Below are 18,900 nucleotides of genomic sequence, written 5' to 3' on the forward strand. Positions count from 1 at the left end.
TGCATTTATTTTCCACGTCCCTAAGGAATATATTTTATCCCATCTGCAGCTACGTTTTTGAGAATTTGGGGGAATTTAACTGAGTTTGCCTGGTTTGATACCAAAAAGACTTAAGCCTTAAAGTTCACAATTTCTTTGCCAAATCTAAAAAAAAAGATGTTTTGTGGAACCAGACATTTTGGATTATGTTCACTTGTATAAAACTTGCACGCTGTCCAACTCTCAACAATTTTGGGCAGCTCACAACAACATTTAGTACAAAAAGCTATTAGTATACATTGTTTAGGAAATGTATCAAAAAACCTGACTGAAACAAAGTTAAGTAATTAATGGGTTTAAAATATGTTTATTGTATAAGGTCCTATTTGTATTTAAATGCCAACTAATAGATATAATGATTAAAAATCTAATACGTAGTAATTGAAAGATATTCCAAAGTGTTTAACTGCTTTCCCCCCCCCCTTCTTACCTAGGATATTTAAAACACTGCAAGATCTTATTTCTACAAAAATGCTGGTGGATGTCAACATGGCTTAGATGAAGTGCTTCCCACTGAGAAAAATATATTACTGGTGTTTGTGCTACTCTGAGACTCGCTAACTCCATTTGTGGTAGTGGCAAAGTAGCACAACTGTATCAAGATGACCGACCCTATGATGGTTTTTTTGATGATGCCAATCTTTTTAGCGATACCTTGGAAGGATTATCGGATGATGCCTTTGTCCAAGCGGGGCCTGTTTCCCTGGTTGATGAGTTGAACTTGGGCGCAGAGTTTGAGCCGTTGCAGATTGATTCTCTAAACCACGTGCAGGAGGCACCCACTCCGCAAAAGATGAACGATTACGAGCATCTCAACCAGTACGACTCTCTGAAACTCCAAGTCAGTCAGTCCTTCAGCAGCCCGGTCGGAAGCGTTTTATCCCCGCATTCCGACTTCAGTTGCTCTCCTGTCCATCCGCAAACTCAAACGAATGGGTTGTTCCCTGACGATGTAGCAGACGGGAGCCCGATGTGGGGCCACCAGACCTCGAGCAGCGTTTCTAACCAGAACGGATCTCCGTTCCATCAAGGGCCCCCGCCGTCTATGCAGCAGAACAAAAGCTTTGTAGCACACCACAGTTTTGCCTTATTTCAGGCCAGCGAACAGCATCATCCGTGTGCCTCGTTGCAGTTGCCGCCAAGCGTGAACGCAGGAGAGAACACGCGGAATCAGCCTGATGGTTTCATGGAGGTGAATGCGTCCGTTTCACATAGAACTAATGTTCCCCGCCCCTCCCAAGCTGTTGACATATCCAAATCACAACAGTCTATCTCTATGCCACCTTTTTCCCAGAGTAGGAATAACTCGCCCCACTTCAGTGGCAATCAAGAAGGAAGCTACGACGGGCCCTCTCCTGCGATCATGTCGTGCTCTATTAACACCCAGTTTTCTCCTCCTTTTCCCTACAATAGCAACCAGATCTCTCCTTCCAGTCTTCTTCAATCTTCCACAACTCTTTCTGTTGGCCAGCAAGCGCACCCTCTGCCTGACTTTTCGGGAAGCGAAGCTTTCGCAACTCGAAGAGGGACCAAACAAGAAGATCCAGAGAGCCTCCTCAATTCAAGTACATCGCTGACTTCAAATAATTTCCACGTGTTGCATTCAGCACAACCTCAGGGCACCTTCAGTAGTTCGAAGCTATCCACGGTGAACATGAATTTCTCTACCCCTCCTGGTTCGGGTCCTCAGCTAAGCCACTTCAGCGATCCCATAGAGGGCAATGGTTTTCCGTCTTTGGATGAGAATTTGCTCCGTCAGGTGGAGTCTCAAAGTGCATCGTTTACAGAACTTGACCCGGAAGCGCTTCTCCAGGAAGATCTCCTTCCCCAGTTTGATGAAACTGCCTTTGTTCAGGATGCCCCAAGTAATGATTTAGAACATCAGCTGGAACAGCGCCTTGTCCCACAAGCCAACCTTCTTCCGACTCAGTCTCAAAACTGCAACCATCCTTGGTATCCTCCTGCTTCTCATCTACATCAGCCGGAGCAGAGGAACATCAGTGCTCAAGCCCAGGTAAGTAACAGTATGGTTGCAGAGTGTCTATGGCAGTGATGGGTTCCGGATCCCGTTCCAACCGGTACGGTTGGATTGGGCCCAACGTAGTCCACATGGACACAAGCAGCGCACGCATGTGTCTTACCGCCTCCGTGAGGCTCCAGCTGCTCAGCGGAGTGTCACGTAGGTGCTGTACGTGCTGCGTGCATGTGCGGAAGCGCCGAAGACTTAAAAGACCGGTAAAGAGCTCGGGCGGGTGGGTGAGCCCTCCAGAGCACTGCACTGGAACGGTATCCGGTGCTCTGAGCAGGCTCCGGTATGCCCGCACCGGGGCGTACCGCCTGCAACCCACCAGTGGTCTATGGAGATTCTCAGTCATCCAGGTCATGGTTGTCCCAAAGGTGCTTTTTCCAAAGGCAACTGGATTTCCTTTATTGTCCTTGAAGACGTTTCCCTTCTCATCCAAGAAGCTTTTTCAGTTCTGATTGAAAGACCCTAGGGTCACTGAAGTGGCTGAGCTGAAAGTCAGAACTGAAGAAGCTTCTTGGCTAAGGAGCAAAATGTCTTCAAGGACAACAAAGAAAGTCCATTTGCCCTTTGGAAAAGCACCCATGGGGTTGTTCTAGAGCAGTATTGTGCCGGGACATAAAGTTTATTCTTTACTATGCTATTGGCCAACACTGTCTGGCAAGATCAGAACTATCCAGTAACTATCATGAAAGATATTTATGCCTGTGTAAATCTAGAGATTTGTTAAACAAGGCTTTAATTATCTGTGGTGGAATAAATCCCAAGCAGCATAAGAAATTTAAATGTCCATTTCAGAAACTGCAGTTTTCTGCCATATTTTGCAGATCACCAAACACACATTTTTAAATTTGATCTATGTGGCTTGACAGATTGCTTTCAGTTTGTACTTCCAGTTTTGCCAACTGTTGAGCTTTGTGATGTAAACTGGAAAAAATAAAACAACAAATTGATATTCTAATCAAATACATTAAAAGTTTTTAGATGCCTCCCAAGCAAATCTCTTTTAAAAATTTTTGTTCAGGTATGCTTTTTTTGATCTTGTGCATACAACTTTTAAATCATAATATCAGCTAACACATAAACAGGTACATGTGGATGAATTGACAGAAATGCTGCCTTTCCAGTATTCCAGTTGACCTTGGGATTTTTAGCCTACTTTATGTTGATTTTCAGTCAGTTACTAGTGCTATTTAATAAAACAAATAAATAAATACTCCCTTTAGTATCAATAGTTCATTTGTAGACAGAATATAATTCCAGGTAGTATAGTACTATGCAGATGGAATATTGTATGCACATTTTTACTTTGAAATATGCCACAGGATATCTTGAGGACATGACTGTGAAGTCTTGTCCTAGAAGCAATGTTTTATCACTAAAAATCAGGGGTATGGGTTTTTTAGAACTCTTAAATTCTATACCATAGCTTCTCTCTTCCTTGGATGGCCATTACAAATCATACGTTTTCTAATTATTTAATAAATGTTGAGCAGGCATGAGCATCTGTATTGATTTCACCTGAATATCAGATATGCAAAGCTAATGATTTAGTCAGTGTTATTGTCTTAATGCACGTACTTTTTAAAGATTTTTATAAAATATTAAGCAACCAGTGCCTCTAGATCAAATCATATGTGAATGTAGTAGGAATACTTAAATAAAACTTTTTGCAAAAGAAGAATGCATAAGATGGCCTATAAATAACTAAGAATATATAGCATGCAGCTACTATCATGTTTTCCCGAAAATAAGACAGGGTCTTATTTTCTTCCCCCCCCCCCAAAAAAAATAAGTGCCTGGCCTTATTTTCAGGGAGGTTTTATTTTATTATTTTTGAGGTGCAGGAGGTGGTGAGCATGGTCACCTCATGGCTGCTGCTGTGTTGCAATATTTTCGAGAAGGGTTTATTTCCAGGGAGGACTTATTTTAGCGCATGCACTCAAAAGCCCAAGTGGGCTTATTATCTGGGGAGGTCTTATTTTCAGGGAAATAGGATAGGTCAAACTTAGAGTAGGACTATTGAAATTAATAGGAGTTACGTTATCCATTAATAATTTAAGTCTTTATATGTTAAGAGTTGAACAGCGTGTGTAATATTTTTAGTACCAGCTTGTTCTTGTGAAGGCATATAGAGAAAGGTCTAGGCTATCTAGAGGAGAGAGAAATAAATTTGCATAAATTTGCATAATATTACTTTGCTCAAAAGCTAGCAGATAACCAGTTTCCAAACTCTCTTGAAATGTACAAGTTAGCCATTGCAGTATAAATGTATTGCAAAAAAAACCTTGACATGGATTTTTATGAATATATTACTTTTGGAATCCTCAAGGCAGTGGTTCGCTCTGTCGCCAGTTATGCATTAGGAGAAAGTTTTCTTGTCCTGAACTGGCAGCCAGAATTGAAATATGATCCTGGGCTATTACTTGTCCTGTGCTGCAGAAGCTGCTTTGCACTGCCAGGAAACTCAGTAACTGAAAGCAGAGTCATTAACAGTAGTTTTCATGCTCTTGGCGTCCTCTGTTTCTCCTTAAAGCAAAGTATAAACAGGAAGTGGATTCCAGGAAGCAGTGGGAAAAGGGAGCGTAATAAGTTGGAATTCGTGGTTCACAACAGTATATCTGAAAAGTAATGCAGTGGGATCAAAGTCAGATTAAGCACAAGTCAAAGTTGCCTCTGAATTGAGATTTAACATGATTCTGTCAATGAATGGTTTTCTGAAACAGAGGCATAGTGATATAAGAAGTACCTTTTATACTGTGATTATAAAAGCATACATAAGATGTGTGTGAACTTCAGATGTCCCATCCAAAATGACAATTTGTGTGAATTCTGTTAGTCACGTTCCCAAAAAATGCCCAGGAAGTGATGAGAGCAATCTGTAACAAAGCTTGAACTCTTCTTTCTCGCCTCTTTTTTCTTTTTTCTTTTTTTCTCTAATGTGAAGTATTACTAATTTTTATTAATCATAGTTCTGAACTACAACAGAACTTTGAACTGTATTGAACCTTAATTATGAAACAAGCCAGCTATAGAAACTATAGTATGAAATTGGCAAGTCTGAAACCATCCTTAAAATTGAATATAGTTTGCCATGTATAGAAGAAAGAACTTGTGTTCAATGGAGAAGAGAAAGGGAGAGTTTGTGAGCCTGTTTATCATGAGTCCAGCAAATTCAGTCATTTGTCCCTTACTGAATGAATGTTTATATCTTTGTTTGTTAAATATCCCCCTAAATGAAATTTGACTAATGTAGATAAAGTCTATATATTGCACTATGTTTTAATCTACATATAATATTTCTTTTGAAATTAGTTCATGAGAATCAATAGGCCAGGACAGGCAACCCTCTTGAAACTGGATGCCAATTATGAGTTCAGCTGAAATAAGCATCAGATATGACCATCTAATTATTTTTTATTCCCCAAATTCTCTAAATTGGTCTTATCTTTTTATCCCTTGAACCTGTTTTTACTTGAAATCAAGTACTGTTAAATTCATTAACTTTTGCTTGAAAATATACTTAAGAATTCTCTGAATCTGAATGCATTTCATAATTCCCTTGAAGTACTTAATAAACAATGAACAAAAGTGTCCTATTTTACAAAAGAATGAATTTGTTAAGATTGTACTTTTTTAAATTCAACATCCACAATTGGGAATTTGAAAAGTTTTTTTTAATGTATTTCTGTGTAATTTGGTCAATTGTCATCAGCCTTGTTCTTTGTTACTGCAACCATTTAAGGAAAATCTGTTAACTTCAATAGTTCCACTGGTTTCATAAATAGTGTGTGTAACTCTTTAAATACTGTTTACAGCATTCCTTCTGCATTGGGCTTTGTGATCTTCTCTTTCTGTAGTATGATCTTGCAATTTACTTTCCACTCTTTTCATCTTTGAGATTTCATATGTAAACGTGGCTTTGCTATCATAAGTGTTATGATGACGGAGTTCTGAAAGAAATATTTCTTCAAAGTAGACAGTACCATGTTTTGTAGAAGATTTCCAGGACCATAAGCAAGACTATGATTGCCTTCATATTATTACTTTGGGCTAAACGAGAAAGGACTTTGATGTTCATCAAAAATGTTATATGATCCTTCTCCTTGTCCATAATATTCCAATGGTGTAAAACTGACTGTCAGTGTTATCTAAATTGAAACCTCTGGCTTGTGCTTATTCCAGCAAGCTGGAACCCAAATCTGTGGTTTGTTCATTAGTTTTGATTTTTAGGTAGTTAGGATGTAACAAATTATTCTAACTAAACCTGCCCTGGAGTTTTCTTGGTTTGTTTGTAGAGGAAGGGGGTTCATTTATTCACTTTACACCAAAATTCTTAAATTCTAAGTAGAGTTATGTATAAAAAAATACAGCAGCAAATCACTTTTAGATGTTAACTATGTCTTAATTCGATTCCATATTAGTAAGACATAATCATATTGATCAACCCAAAAATGATTTTTAAAACCTTTTGCTTTTAATATTTTACAAAACCCATGGCTTCAGACTCTTTTTGCCACTATCATAAATATTTTATTTCCTTCCTTGACAAAAATGTGAGGACTGATATTTTAGGAAATATCCTTGATTGTCTATTGTCCCCAAATATCATAGAATAAAAAGAAGATAGAAGATTAATTCTGGATTAGACAAAGTGTTAGAAACTGAGTTTAAACACCAGTTCAAAATAATTCTGTAATAAACTCTTTCTGAAAGCATCAAGTTAAAATCTGATACTAGAATATTGTGCAATAATAGTTACAAAAATAACTCATCTGGCAAAACAATGACAGGATTCCACCGAAACATTTATTCCTCAGGTTTTAAACACTCCTTATATACGTCACCCAGAAAAGTAGATATTATTTCAGCTCTTGCAGAAGGTGGAAGGATGAAGAGTTAACTCTACTGCCACATGTAGGGAAGAACAGTCCACCGAGGGTTAAATTGCCGAGTCTAATGGAATAATAACTGGTAGCACCATCTGCTGGCCTACTTCCGCAGAAGGAGTCAGTATTTTTTAACGACATCTCTAATATTCACGCCGCCGATGCATTTTGATGCTTTGTGCATTCGTTTCTTTTGGTGTTTTGTGGGAAGCTAGCTCTCTGCTCAAAAGCTATTTTTAGAGCCTGTCGCCCCGGGATGGCCGAAGGTGTACTTGTCTAGCAGAGAGGAAGGAGACTTAAATGCCAGTCCAGGGGAAAAAAAAATGTTGATAAATCACAATGTGTGTTTGCGGAAGGCTGTCTCTGCCTTGGCTCTTGGCTGGCTTAAATAGGCCATTCAGCAATCTCCTTTCAATGCCGTTCCCTTGAACGCAACCTACCTCCTCGGGTGGTGGAAAACCCGAGGGCAACCTTTGTCTCATGCCAAAAATGTCTTCAGTGAAGAGGCCAAGAGGAAGGGTAAGTGAAAGCTTGAATGAGTGGGAGGAGGAGGGGTTCTTTGGGCTAAAAGGCTAATGGGATTGAATAACCTTCCTTATTACTGGCTGCTGCTGCTACGGGAGTCGTGCCTGTATCGCCATCTTGAGCTTGTTGCTGTTTTCTCGAATCTGGGTGATTTTTGTTGTAGCTTGCTGGCCTTGAGATGGCATTTTACTGAGCTATCATAAGCCCCGCTTTCTCCCTGGTGCCGCAGCGCTGTGGGTTAAGGGCTTGGATGAGGCTCTTATAGGGGAAAAAAAAATATGTATCCAGTGAAGCGAACTGGAATTGTCCTGAAAATGCACTTGGAAATTCCTGACTTTCCCCTTTGCTGTAGTGAGAGGCACATTTATGGGTGAGAACATAACATAATTATTATCTCTTTCTCTCTCTCTCTTTCTCTCCCTCTTTCCCCCACCCCCTTTCTCTCCTCCCCCTTGCCCCCCCTGTTTGGATAGGAAATTCTTTCCATTCCTTGCATTGTGCTTTTTTAAAAAACTGTCTTCCATGCAGTCTCCGAAAGGCTGCTGTAATTGTTTATGCTGCAATCAGGGATTTCAATCTGGGTACATTTAGAAACAACGGGTCAAACAAAAGAGACTGTTGAACTGCTTCCTGTGAATCAGCTATACATGAAATTTTAAACAAAGGGTATTTTCATAACTTATTGATTGGGATCATCTAAGTGTAAAAGGGGAAAGCGTTGCAGTGAAAGTCTATTTGACCCAAATGCCTTGTGTCTGAATGTAAAAACAATGCTTTACGTACAGATTATGTTATGACGTTAACTTGTGTGTTATGTAAGTATGTGATTTTTTTTTTCCTTGATGCTTCATCGGTACATCACTTGACATCTTTAACTTCACTCAGTGCTTAGAGCAGTGGATGATGTACTAGCGCTCCTTTCCCTGGAGTTCTTTATACTACGCTATTCTGCTTGTTCAGAGAGGAAAAAGTGCTGTTAAGAAATATTGTTATTCCGTTTAAAAATTCAAGGGAGAAGGTGAGAATGAGAATAACTGAGAAGCAGTGGTACAAAAATACATTTAAAACAACCTTTGTATTTCTGTATGCACAGCGATGGGAACATAAGTGGGCCTGCAAGAGGTAAATTTGTGACTCGGGTGAAATAGAGCAGAAAAGAAGGAAGCAAAAATTAAAATGGAGAATATGGATAAATGCAGTTGCAGCAGGAATGCTACACTGGCCCACCCACAATTGTGATTGAAGACTAGAAACTAGACCCTTGTCTAGAAAGCTGCTGGTCTTCTGTTGTGCTCTAAATCTCTGTGCCCGCTCAGCTAATCCCCCCAGACTCTGAAGGTTTCGAGCCCTGCACATTTTATGGAAGAGAATTTTCAGATCCCAAAGTCAAAAATTGTCAAACCCAAAATACGTTTGGGCTTCGTTGTTTTGATTTAACAATTTGCAACTCGGCTACCTTTTATATTTAAAGTATGACTACCGTTTTGCAATGGAGGAAAAATACTTTTAAAACGTTACCTGCCTTTAACGTGTCGATGCTTGTTTTTGTTTTTACTGCAAAAAAATGGGCCTCACATGAAGTCATTTTCTTGCAGCTGAAGTTAGGTATCCTTCCCCCCCCTCCAAATGCTGCAGAGAAATCAGAGTATTGGATTTTTTTCTCTCTCGTCAAGGAATATGATTTCTACCAATCCCGTTTTTATGATTTTTTAAAATGATAATTAAATGATTTGTTAGCAAACCTGTGATACAATTCAAACCCTTTTTATTTAATCTGCATATAAGTATCGGATGTAGTTCTAGAAGCCTAACATCTAGAAACAGTTCAGGCCTCCTGATCCTATGTGGAGGAAATAAGTTGGGAACAAAAACATCCTTTCATTGCTGAAAATCTTACGTTCCTTTAAAAGGCCTTTTCTGCTAGAGAGGTTTCTCCCCTTAATGCAGTGAACGAGGGAGGAAGTTTTAAAAAGAACCGCCAGAAAAGAGTGGAGATATTCCTAACCCCCCTTCCCTTTTTGGCTGATTCAGGTATGGAAAGCTTTGGAGGCGTCAAACAATCCCTGCTTTTCCTCTCCATCCACTGAAAACGGCTTTCTTGAACTGCGCTTGTAAACTTGGAAGCAAGCAAGTCCTTTAGAACACATTTATTCTGCGTAAACCTGCCTAGGATTTTTAATTCAGGGCTTGGAATCACGTGCAGGTAGTCCTCGGCTTACAGCAGTTCATTTAGTGACCGTTCAGAGTTACAATGCCACTGAAAATAAAAGCGACTCACGACCGTTTTTCACACTTATGACCTTGGTAGCAGCCTGGGATCAAAATCCAGGCGCTTAGCAACTGACTCATACTCGCAACCATTGCTGTGTCCCAAGGTCATGCGATCCCCTTTTGCAACCTTTTGACAGGCAGAGTCCATGGGGGGTGGGTGGGTGCCAGATTCACTTAACAACCGGGTTACCAACTTAACATCTGCAGTGATTCATTTAAAAACTGTGGCAAGAAAGGTCACAAAACGGGGCAAAACTCTCTTTAACAGAAACGTTAGGCTCAATTGTGGTCTACCTGTATTTGGGAGCAATTCCTGCTGACCATCACTTTGAGGTCCACGTATATAGCTTGACCTGAGATTTTGATTCCATCTGCATAGCTTTTATCTAAGACGAGTAACCTATTTATTTAATTTATTTTTTTGCCTTGCAGCCACCCTCTGCCAAGAAAGCAGATGGTCCCGGGGTATACGTTAAGCTGCAGAATACCCAGGTGAAATCAATGCTGGAGAAGAAACAGAAGAAAAAAGTGGAATCCGAAAGCAAGCAGGAGAAAGCCAATCGCATCATATCCGAGGCGATAGCCAAAGCGAAAGAGAGAGGGGAGAGAAACATCCCGAGAGTCATGAGTCCAGAAAATTTCCCAAGTGTTTCGGCAGAGGGGAGGGAAGACAAAAAGGGGCGAAAAGCTAAATCCAAACCAAAGGACAAAGAAAGCCGGAAGCCCAAAACTGGCTCTTCCAAAACTAAAGAGAGGGCAAAAATTGGGTAAGTTGGCTCAATGCCCTATCGGTGTATTTTTGTTTTCAGTAGAACTTTAATTCAGGTGGTGGTGGTGGTAGTGATGATGATGATGATCTGGTCGATACAACCAAGACAATGTTCAAGGTTTGAAATAGTGATGACAAATTAGATCAGTAAAAGTAAACCCATTCTACATATGTTATGTTGACTAAGCCTGTAGCCCAGTTTTGAACTATTCAGCGTCTGGTAATTGGGGGACGATATAAATCTAGTAATAAATAAATGTTTTCTATGGTGGTGTATGCAATATATATTCTACCCCGTTTCCCCGAAAATAAGACCTCCCCGGATAATAAGCCCAATCGGGCTTTTGAGCACATGTGTTAAAATAAGCCCTCCCCAAAAATATGGCAACACAACAGCAGCCATGAGGTGACCACACGCGCCACCTCCTGCACCTCAAAAATAATAAGAGTTTCCCGAAAATAAAGCCAAGCACTTATTTTGGGGGTCAAAAGAAAATAAGATCTTATTTGGGGAAAACATGGTATGGTGCTGTATGCAATGCATATATCTCTCTGTGTGTGTTGATAGATAGATAGATAGATAGATAGATAGATAGATAGATAGATAGATAGATAGATAGATAGATAGATAGATAGAAGATAGATGGATGGATGGATGGATGGATGATAGATAGATAGATAGATAGATAGATAGATAGATAGATAGACAGACAGATAGAAGATAGATAGATAGATAGATAGATAGATAGATAGATAGATAGATAGATAGATATCCCCCAAGGTCAAATAAATCACCACAGAATGGGTTGGACCTACTAATATAATTGATGTATTTGCCACTCAAATTTAGTTCGGTACATCCCTCAATCTAATAAGAGAGGGAGATTTTGTCAATTAGTTATTAATTATTAAACTTTTTAAAAAGGCTTGTGATTTTTTAATATTTTTATGGGTTTATATTACATATTATTTTACATATACTATACTACGTATAACATAGTATACGTTACACCCACATGCTCCCCCCCCCCCAAAAAAAACCCCATCAATTTTATCCAAAAACAATCAGGTTATAGAGGCAAATTGAGCTGAGAAAGAATGATGGATACAAAATCACCCAGGGAGCTCCATGGCTAAAAAGTGGGCTTGCACTAACCTTAGTCCATTTTTGCAAGGTAACACAAGCGATTATGTTTTGGATAAGCACGTCCATGATTGTTCGAGGCCCACAGACATGGATTTGATCTAGGTGGATTTTAGAATTATGAGTCATGAAGTTGGCAGGATGAATCATGTGCGATGTGGAAGCTTGCCAGCATGGTCTGACTGCGGCAGCTGTAGTTTGATGATTAAGGGGCGCTTGTTTTATTAAAAAATGGAAGGGCAGGATAAAGGATGTGGCTTAAAGCATGCTTTCAGGTAGGGATTTGTCGGCCGATTGTTTACTTTGTCTGTAAATGGATTTCGTGAACTACTCGAAGGGCAGGTCCACGTAGCCTGCTTACAAGTAGCACGAAACCTAGTTCCCAGTTGCCTCCATCTCATGCCCACTGCTGAAGTTGATTCTCTAATGCGAGGAGGGGGGGGGGGGAAGGAACTATGGCCCTTTTACGATCTGTGAACTTCAACTCCCAGAATTCCTCAGCCAGTACACTCAGGAAGCTGAAGTTCACAGATCATAAAAGGGCCATAGTTTCCCGTCCCTTGCAATAATGGAAGTAGCGTTTCCCCCCCAGGAAAACAGAAAATTATTTGTGCAATCTGTTTAAATTCTATTTAGTGTTTTGTTCTTTGACACTACGGCATTCAATATCTTTACGGGTCTCACTTGGGTTAAAAACATCACCTTGATTTCTGAAGTTATGAATGCTAATTATTCATCTATTTTCAATTAGCAGTATGTAACCTTATAACTTGACAAATATGTCACGTGCATGTTATTTGATTCCACATCCAATTATGGTATTCAGTATTGCAAATGAAAAGTTGGAGAGATACATGATTCTTGGGCCATATGGTTTGATGACTATATGGATGCTTCCTCTCACAGGAGATGTACATTTGAGACTCTTTTTAAGGAACGCAAAAGTGCAGATCAGGTTTAATATCTTTTCTATAAGATTCTGTCCTTAAATCTTTCATGCCTGTAAAGTTAGAAAATTGAATTGGGTTGTGTCATTTGTTTGTTTCTTTGTTGCTTATTTGGTTGGTTTTAGGTACTCTGTGTCTAGAAATAATTGGATGTTAAAAATGGCAAAATTTGTAAGCTTGATGAATATTCTAATATTACCTGGCACTTCATTAATTCAGGCATAAAAGGTTATAATTTAAAACAGCATTTCTTTCTTTTAATGTAATGCAGCTGAAATTGAGCCATTTACATATCATGTTTTTTTTTAAATTATCTTCCAGTGGCTAGTCATGTTTATATGAGATGGATGGATGGATGGATAGATAGATAGACATAATGTAAAAATACATTATGTATGATATTCATTTGCTACAACTACAGTATTAGTTGCAACAAATGAATAGTGTATATTCATTTACAGTATATAAAATCAGGCCAAATTATGCGGGCAGCAGGGCTTTGGATCGACAGAAAGGTCTCTTCTAAACCAGTTTTCAGTTCTACATGGTGTGCAATTATCCAATCTACAATACGTAAAGTATGCATCTAAGGACATCTCTTTATCTAAATTGGGGTTGGATTGTAATCACATTGTGAATATTTTAAAAATGCAATGAAAAGCAGCACTTGTCAGATTTTAAATATGGAAAATTATATGTCTCTGCAGCCCTCTGATTAAAAGCGAGACGGGATGAGATTAATATTGCTCTTTTCTGTAACCTTTTGAGTATAAACGCAGAAATATAATTAATGCTGTTGCGTTAGAATATAATTTTCCCCTACATTTATGAAGTCATTGGATGTTAGTAACGAAATCATTTCTATGTTACTTGGTTAAACTCAAACTGTCAACCTGAAATGTTATGTTCTGCTTACTCTAGATTGTGAGTAAATAATAATCATCATCATATACAATGTACATCCATTACATTTATTTTCATTTAAGTGGCTTTTATATGTAAAATATTTAATGCTTCAAGGAGCAGACAATGATTTTTCCTCCTTCAATTTGTTCTCTACAAAATAATATCCTACTTTCAGGGATTAAACTCACCAAGCACTCTTAATTTTAATAATAGTCAGAAAAACATTTTTAATAATAGTAAGAAAACTTTGTATAATGTGACTTGATGTTTCATATTCCCATCCTGGCTTGAGTTTTGTGCACTGGTAACCATGTCTTTTGTCTCAAAACAGCAAACTTATTATTACTCTGGGTAAAAAACAGAAGAGAAAAATTGATTCCTCAGATGAAATGTCAGATGCTAAACAGACAACTCAGCCACCCTTCAAAAACGAAAGTTCACAGGTATTTTTTTTTTAAAGCAGTCTTTTTTAAAAAATAGGTATTAACTTAAGGTCAGCCTATCTTACTCCCAATCCTTAAAAAAGAACCCAGAAAGAAAATAATTGTAAATGTTGGGTTAAGGTAATGTCCTATCTATTGTAGAAAAGAAGATCGAATCGCCAAGTTAAAGGAAGAAATATGCCGAAGAAGGTGAAGGAAAGCAATCGGAAGAAGAAACCAGAGTTTCTGTAAAAATAAAAAAAAATTCTGCTCCTTTGCCTGCTGAGCAGCCTTTGCAATTATTTGTCGTAAGTAAAATCTTAACTGGGCAGTTTAGGTCTTGCAGTTCTCCTTATATATAAGTTTGAGGGACAGATTGGGGGGATTCTCTACCTAGGCAACAATAACTACAGATACATTTTGTCAAAAATGCTTTGTAGTGTGATACTGTACTCAACATCTCTTGTGTTGCACTAGGGAGCCCCAGTATGATTTCAGGAACAACCCTGAGAAGCAGCCTAGGTGAACACTAGGTGTGTGAGAACAATACATGGTGCATTGTGTTCTGGGTGCTCTCTAAATCCTTTTACTCAAAGGGCCTTTTGTGGGCTGGATGCACAATGCATACACTTAGCTATTCCACTGCTGTCAGAGTTCACTGTTGTCAGAATATCCTTGTATTGTCAAAACAAAATATATGAGTATTTGTTCACTGAAAGGAAGAGTACAAACAGAACTTCGTGTCAAGGATTTTGTTTGCCATACATTGAATAACCAGGTGGAAACTCTTGAGTCACAATACACACTCACAGTGCTTTAGTTGCTAAGTAATTCCTTCTCCTACGGCATCGCTGATGGGGATAATTCTTGTATGATTAAAATGTTGTTCATATTTTCATCTAAACAGGAGAATCCAAGTGAAGAAGATGCAGCAATTGTAGATAAAATTTTATCTTCCAGAATTAGAAAAAAGAAGTGAGTAAAATTATGGAGGTATTCATGAGTTTTTAAATTCAGAATTAAAATAAAATGTGTAAATGTATATTAACGGGATATATGATGTACATTTTCAGATTCCTGGGACTGTGTCAGTAGAAGCAGAAGAATTTTTTGTTAAATACAAAACTAGTAAGTATTGTAGTTAAATTGCTGTTTTGGTTGACTACTTCATCACATCTAATTAAAATCATAAGTTCTACATTTTGGAGTGTTTATCCAAATTAATAGCATGCCTTTATACTTGAGTTTGTAAAAAAATTTTTTTAAAGTCAGGCAACCATAGAACAGAATTGTCCTTGGTTCTGAAATTCCTTTGACCATGTAGAACTGTCTCAATATCACACTAGCAGTTAGCAAATGGAAGGAGAACATTTTATTCCTGCTTATGAGTCAAATCCATAGTTTGGAATTTCCTATCCGGTGCATGTTGTGGTAGAGTGTCTAATTCTAAAATAAGGGTGCACTATTTTATGTATGCCCTTTGACCTCACTCCAGAGTTCAACAACAAGGAAATAAATGCTCTAAATTAAATCTCCAGCAAAAAATTCTAGCAACCACCCCAGACCCCACCCCCCGAACTTTTTTTTTGTTGCACAAGTTGTCTTAATGTTGTAAAAGCTTGCATAAAACCCCTGCTTGCAATAATACGGTTCCACGCCCTTTCGTAATCCTAGCTCCTACCTCCACTGTGAATGGGCTACAGAGCAGCAGCTTTTAAAGGACAAAAGAATCCAGCAGAAAATCAAACGTTTCAAGCTGAGGCAAGCACAGAGAGCCCATTTTTTTGCAGATGTGAGTATAAAATCCCACCCTGAAATCTTGCTAAACCAATTAATGTATTGATTGTTAGGGCTTTATACAATTTGCTCTTTGTCATGTTATAGCAGCTCCCTCCCCACTCAACCTTTTGGGCACCGGGGACCGAGTTCTGTGGAAAGAGGGTTTTCCGTGGACCGGAGGGGGCGTGGTTTTGCATGCTGCCTGCATCCCAGGGATGGCGCTTTGCTTGTTTATGTTGACCGGTTTCTGGCATGTCCCGGCCTCCACGAACTGGGGCTTAGGAACCCCTGTGTTATAGTTTGGGTGTTGTTATAGCAAAGAACATGTTTGCGCTGTTCATTTTTAGTAGTCGAATGTTATAAATGGATTTTTCTTTTTTTAAAAAGGGAAGAGAACAATTTTTTCAAAGCATGCTATTAATAATTAGGGTGCAGCCAGTAATATGAATCCATCACAGTGCACAGCAGTCTGTATTTCAAGCCTGAGTTATCTTGTTCAGGTAAATAAAATACACATATTTATAACCCTTTTAATTTTTAGATGGAGGAAGAACCTTTTAATCCTGATATATTGAAGTAGACCGGGTTTTAGAAGTCTCCTTTTGTGAAGATAAAGACACTGGAGAGGTATATTTTTTTTTAAAAAAATATTTAAATATTTTAAAATTTTTTTAAAAACAACACTCATATATAAATCAATGGCTGGGAAACTAATGCATATACTGTATATACTGATGTACTTGACCCATACATGAGCTATAGAAATAAATTGTAGGGCAGAATAAATAGGTAAATAACAAATTTAATATTCAGAACATCCAAGAACTGGGTGGTAGGAAAGAAAAAAAAGAAAAATGATGGGGAAAAGAAGCTCAATCTAATGAAGATTTATACTCAGTAATTATACATGAGAGCCCTGATGGTTGAGTGGATAATCTAAGTAATTTTTCCCCCTACTGCAGCATGTTACTTACTATTTAGTAAAGTGGTGTTCCTTGCCATATGAAGACAGCACTTGGGAATTGAAAGAAGATGTAGACCAAGGAAAATAGAAGAATTTGAACAGCTGCAAGCTTTACGGCTTGATTCAAGACGATTGGTAAGATAACTAACCATTTTACTGAGATATTACTAGAAATTGTATCATGAGGTCCATCTCAGCTCCTTCAGATAAGTAAAATATAGAAATCTCTTTTCTGGTCTTTGACATCGAGGATAAACAAGAAATGGGTTGGATTGGATTGGATTAGATTGGATTGTTAGACCCTGAAGCTTGATGGGATGGGTCTCCCTCTCTCCCTGATGAAAAAAACAAAAACGCAGGCTAATTTGTTATGTTATTCATATAAATATGCATATTTCAGCAACTGTATTTCAGAAGCTAGTCTACAGGGTCCCAGATTTACAGGGATATATTCTTCATAGTCCTTCCCCCCCCCTCCCCTACATTCTTTTTTTTTCTTCTTCAAGTGGATAATTTCAAAGAAGTTTCATTTTGTGTTTTATTTCCAAGGATCGCCCTCCTCCTAATTCATGGAAGAAAATAGAACAGTCCAGGGAATATAAAAACGGCAACCACTCAGGGAATACCAATTAGAAGGTCTCAACTGGCTTCTTTTCAATTGGTATAATAGGTATGTTCTCTAAACCAAGTAAAGTAATGTTGATCTTATATAGCTGTTTCTAAAGTAAGTTGAAGTATTCCTGGTTTGAAATACTGTCGGATGCACCAAAAGTAATAAAATGGGATATGATTAAAATTAGTACACACAGGATATGATGATGAGTGGAATCTTATTGTGAGGCATAGGAGGCAATCAAGGGACCCATGTGAAATGTTCTTTAGTCAGATCTTACTATCTCTGGAGTCTTTCCAGCCATTTTTGCAGCACAAATTCATCCCTGCTTTTTAATTACAGTTAATAACTACGCTTCCAAATCTAGCATAGATATTTCATTCCAACAAATCTACTCTAGTCCAGTCTTATGAAGACTGGATTAAGGGTGACATGACAGCAGTCTTCCAATATTTGAAGGGCTGTCACAGAGAAGAGGGGTCAACCTATTCTCCAAAGCCAGCAGAGGGTAAGGACAAGAAATAATGGGTGAAATATAGCACTTAGCAATAGCAATTTAGACTTACATACTGCTTTACAGTCTCTCTAAGTGGTTTACAGAGTCAGCCTATTTCCCCCCAACCATCTGGGTCCTCATTACTGACCTTGGAAGGAGGAAGGCTGAGTCAATCTTGCGCCTGGTGAGATTCAAATTGCCAAATTGCACGGAGCCGGCAGGCAGCAGAAGTAACCCTGCAGTACTGCACTTTAACCACTGCACCACTTAAAGAGAGATCCAACCTAGAACTAACAATGAGAACAATAACCATTGGAATACTTGGCTCAAGAACTTATGGTTGCTTTATCGCTGGAGGTTTTTAAGAAGAGATTGACAACCATTTATCTGGAATTGTATAGAGCCGTGAAGGCAAGCCTATGGCACGGGTGTCGAGGTGGCATGCAGAGCCCACTCTGTGGGCACAAGTGCCGTCACTAGCTGCTGAAGGCCGGAAAAACTGCATGAAAACAGCCCCAAACGCCCCCAAAACAGGTTGCTTTTAGCTGTTTTTCCAGGCCATTTCTGGGCCGTTTTGGGCCATTTTGCAGGCCATTCTTAGGCTGCTTTTGGCCCTCTGCTGGAAAAATAAAAAATGGCCCCAAAACAGCCTGAAAAACAGCCTAAAATGGCCCAAAGGACGCCTGAAAACAGCTCAAAAACAGGCATGCGCGCACCAGCCAGCTGGCCTTTGAGTTTTTGGCACTCTGGTGTTCCAGTTTGGGCATCGGTGCTGAAAATGTTTGCTATCACTGGTATAGTTTCCCGCTTGAGCAGGGATTAGACTAGAAGACCTCCAGGCTTCCATTCACTCTGTTATTCTGTATATATTCCTCCTGATGTACTTGTGTACCCAACAAGTGTACTTGTGTTTCAGACAAAACTGCATTTTAGCAGATGAAATGGGCCTTGGCAAAACCATCCAATCAATAACATTCCTCTATGAATCCTTCTGAACGGGATAAGAGGACCCTTCTGAGTCATTGCTCCGCTTTCAACCATCACCAACTGGGAGAGAGAATTCCGCACCTGGGCCGACCTGATGTTGTGGTCTATCACGGAAGCATGATTAGC

General features: G+C 38.9%; 2 protein-coding genes across 2 annotated transcripts in view; both read left to right on the forward strand.

Annotated features, from left to right (window-relative positions):
* Positions 1–478: 478 nt before the first annotated feature.
* LOC116517486 (chromodomain-helicase-DNA-binding protein 9-like) lies at positions 479–1,629 on the forward strand. Its single transcript, XM_032230458.1, is given in 3 exon segments — positions 479–657; positions 660–1,231; positions 1,453–1,629. Coding segments are annotated over 3 exon segments (666 nt in total). The 5' UTR covers positions 479–641; the 3' UTR covers positions 1,531–1,629.
* A 5,423-nt stretch (positions 1,630–7,052) lies between these two features.
* Positions 7,053–18,900, forward strand: part of LOC116517487 (chromodomain-helicase-DNA-binding protein 9-like) — a 36,312-nt gene continuing 24,464 nt past the window's right edge. Inside the window, 17 exon segments of the mRNA XM_032230459.1 lie at positions 7,053–7,470; positions 10,180–10,514; positions 13,845–13,956; positions 14,098–14,119; positions 14,122–14,243; positions 14,843–14,914; positions 15,009–15,067; positions 15,610–15,727; positions 16,256–16,277; positions 16,280–16,341; positions 16,677–16,752; positions 16,755–16,813; positions 17,228–17,288; positions 17,291–17,348; positions 18,704–18,771; positions 18,774–18,866; positions 18,869–18,899. Coding sequence (XP_032086350.1) covers positions 7,432–7,470; positions 10,180–10,514; positions 13,845–13,956; positions 14,098–14,119; positions 14,122–14,243; positions 14,843–14,914; positions 15,009–15,067; positions 15,610–15,727; positions 16,256–16,277; positions 16,280–16,341; positions 16,677–16,752; positions 16,755–16,813; positions 17,228–17,288; positions 17,291–17,348; positions 18,704–18,771; positions 18,774–18,866; positions 18,869–18,899 — 1,409 coding nt within the window. The 5' untranslated portion in view covers positions 7,053–7,431.

Source organism: Thamnophis elegans, chromosome 14, assembly GCF_009769535.1.
Source record: "Thamnophis elegans isolate rThaEle1 chromosome 14, rThaEle1.pri, whole genome shotgun sequence".
Taxonomy (NCBI): Eukaryota; Metazoa; Chordata; class Lepidosauria; order Squamata; family Colubridae; genus Thamnophis; species Thamnophis elegans.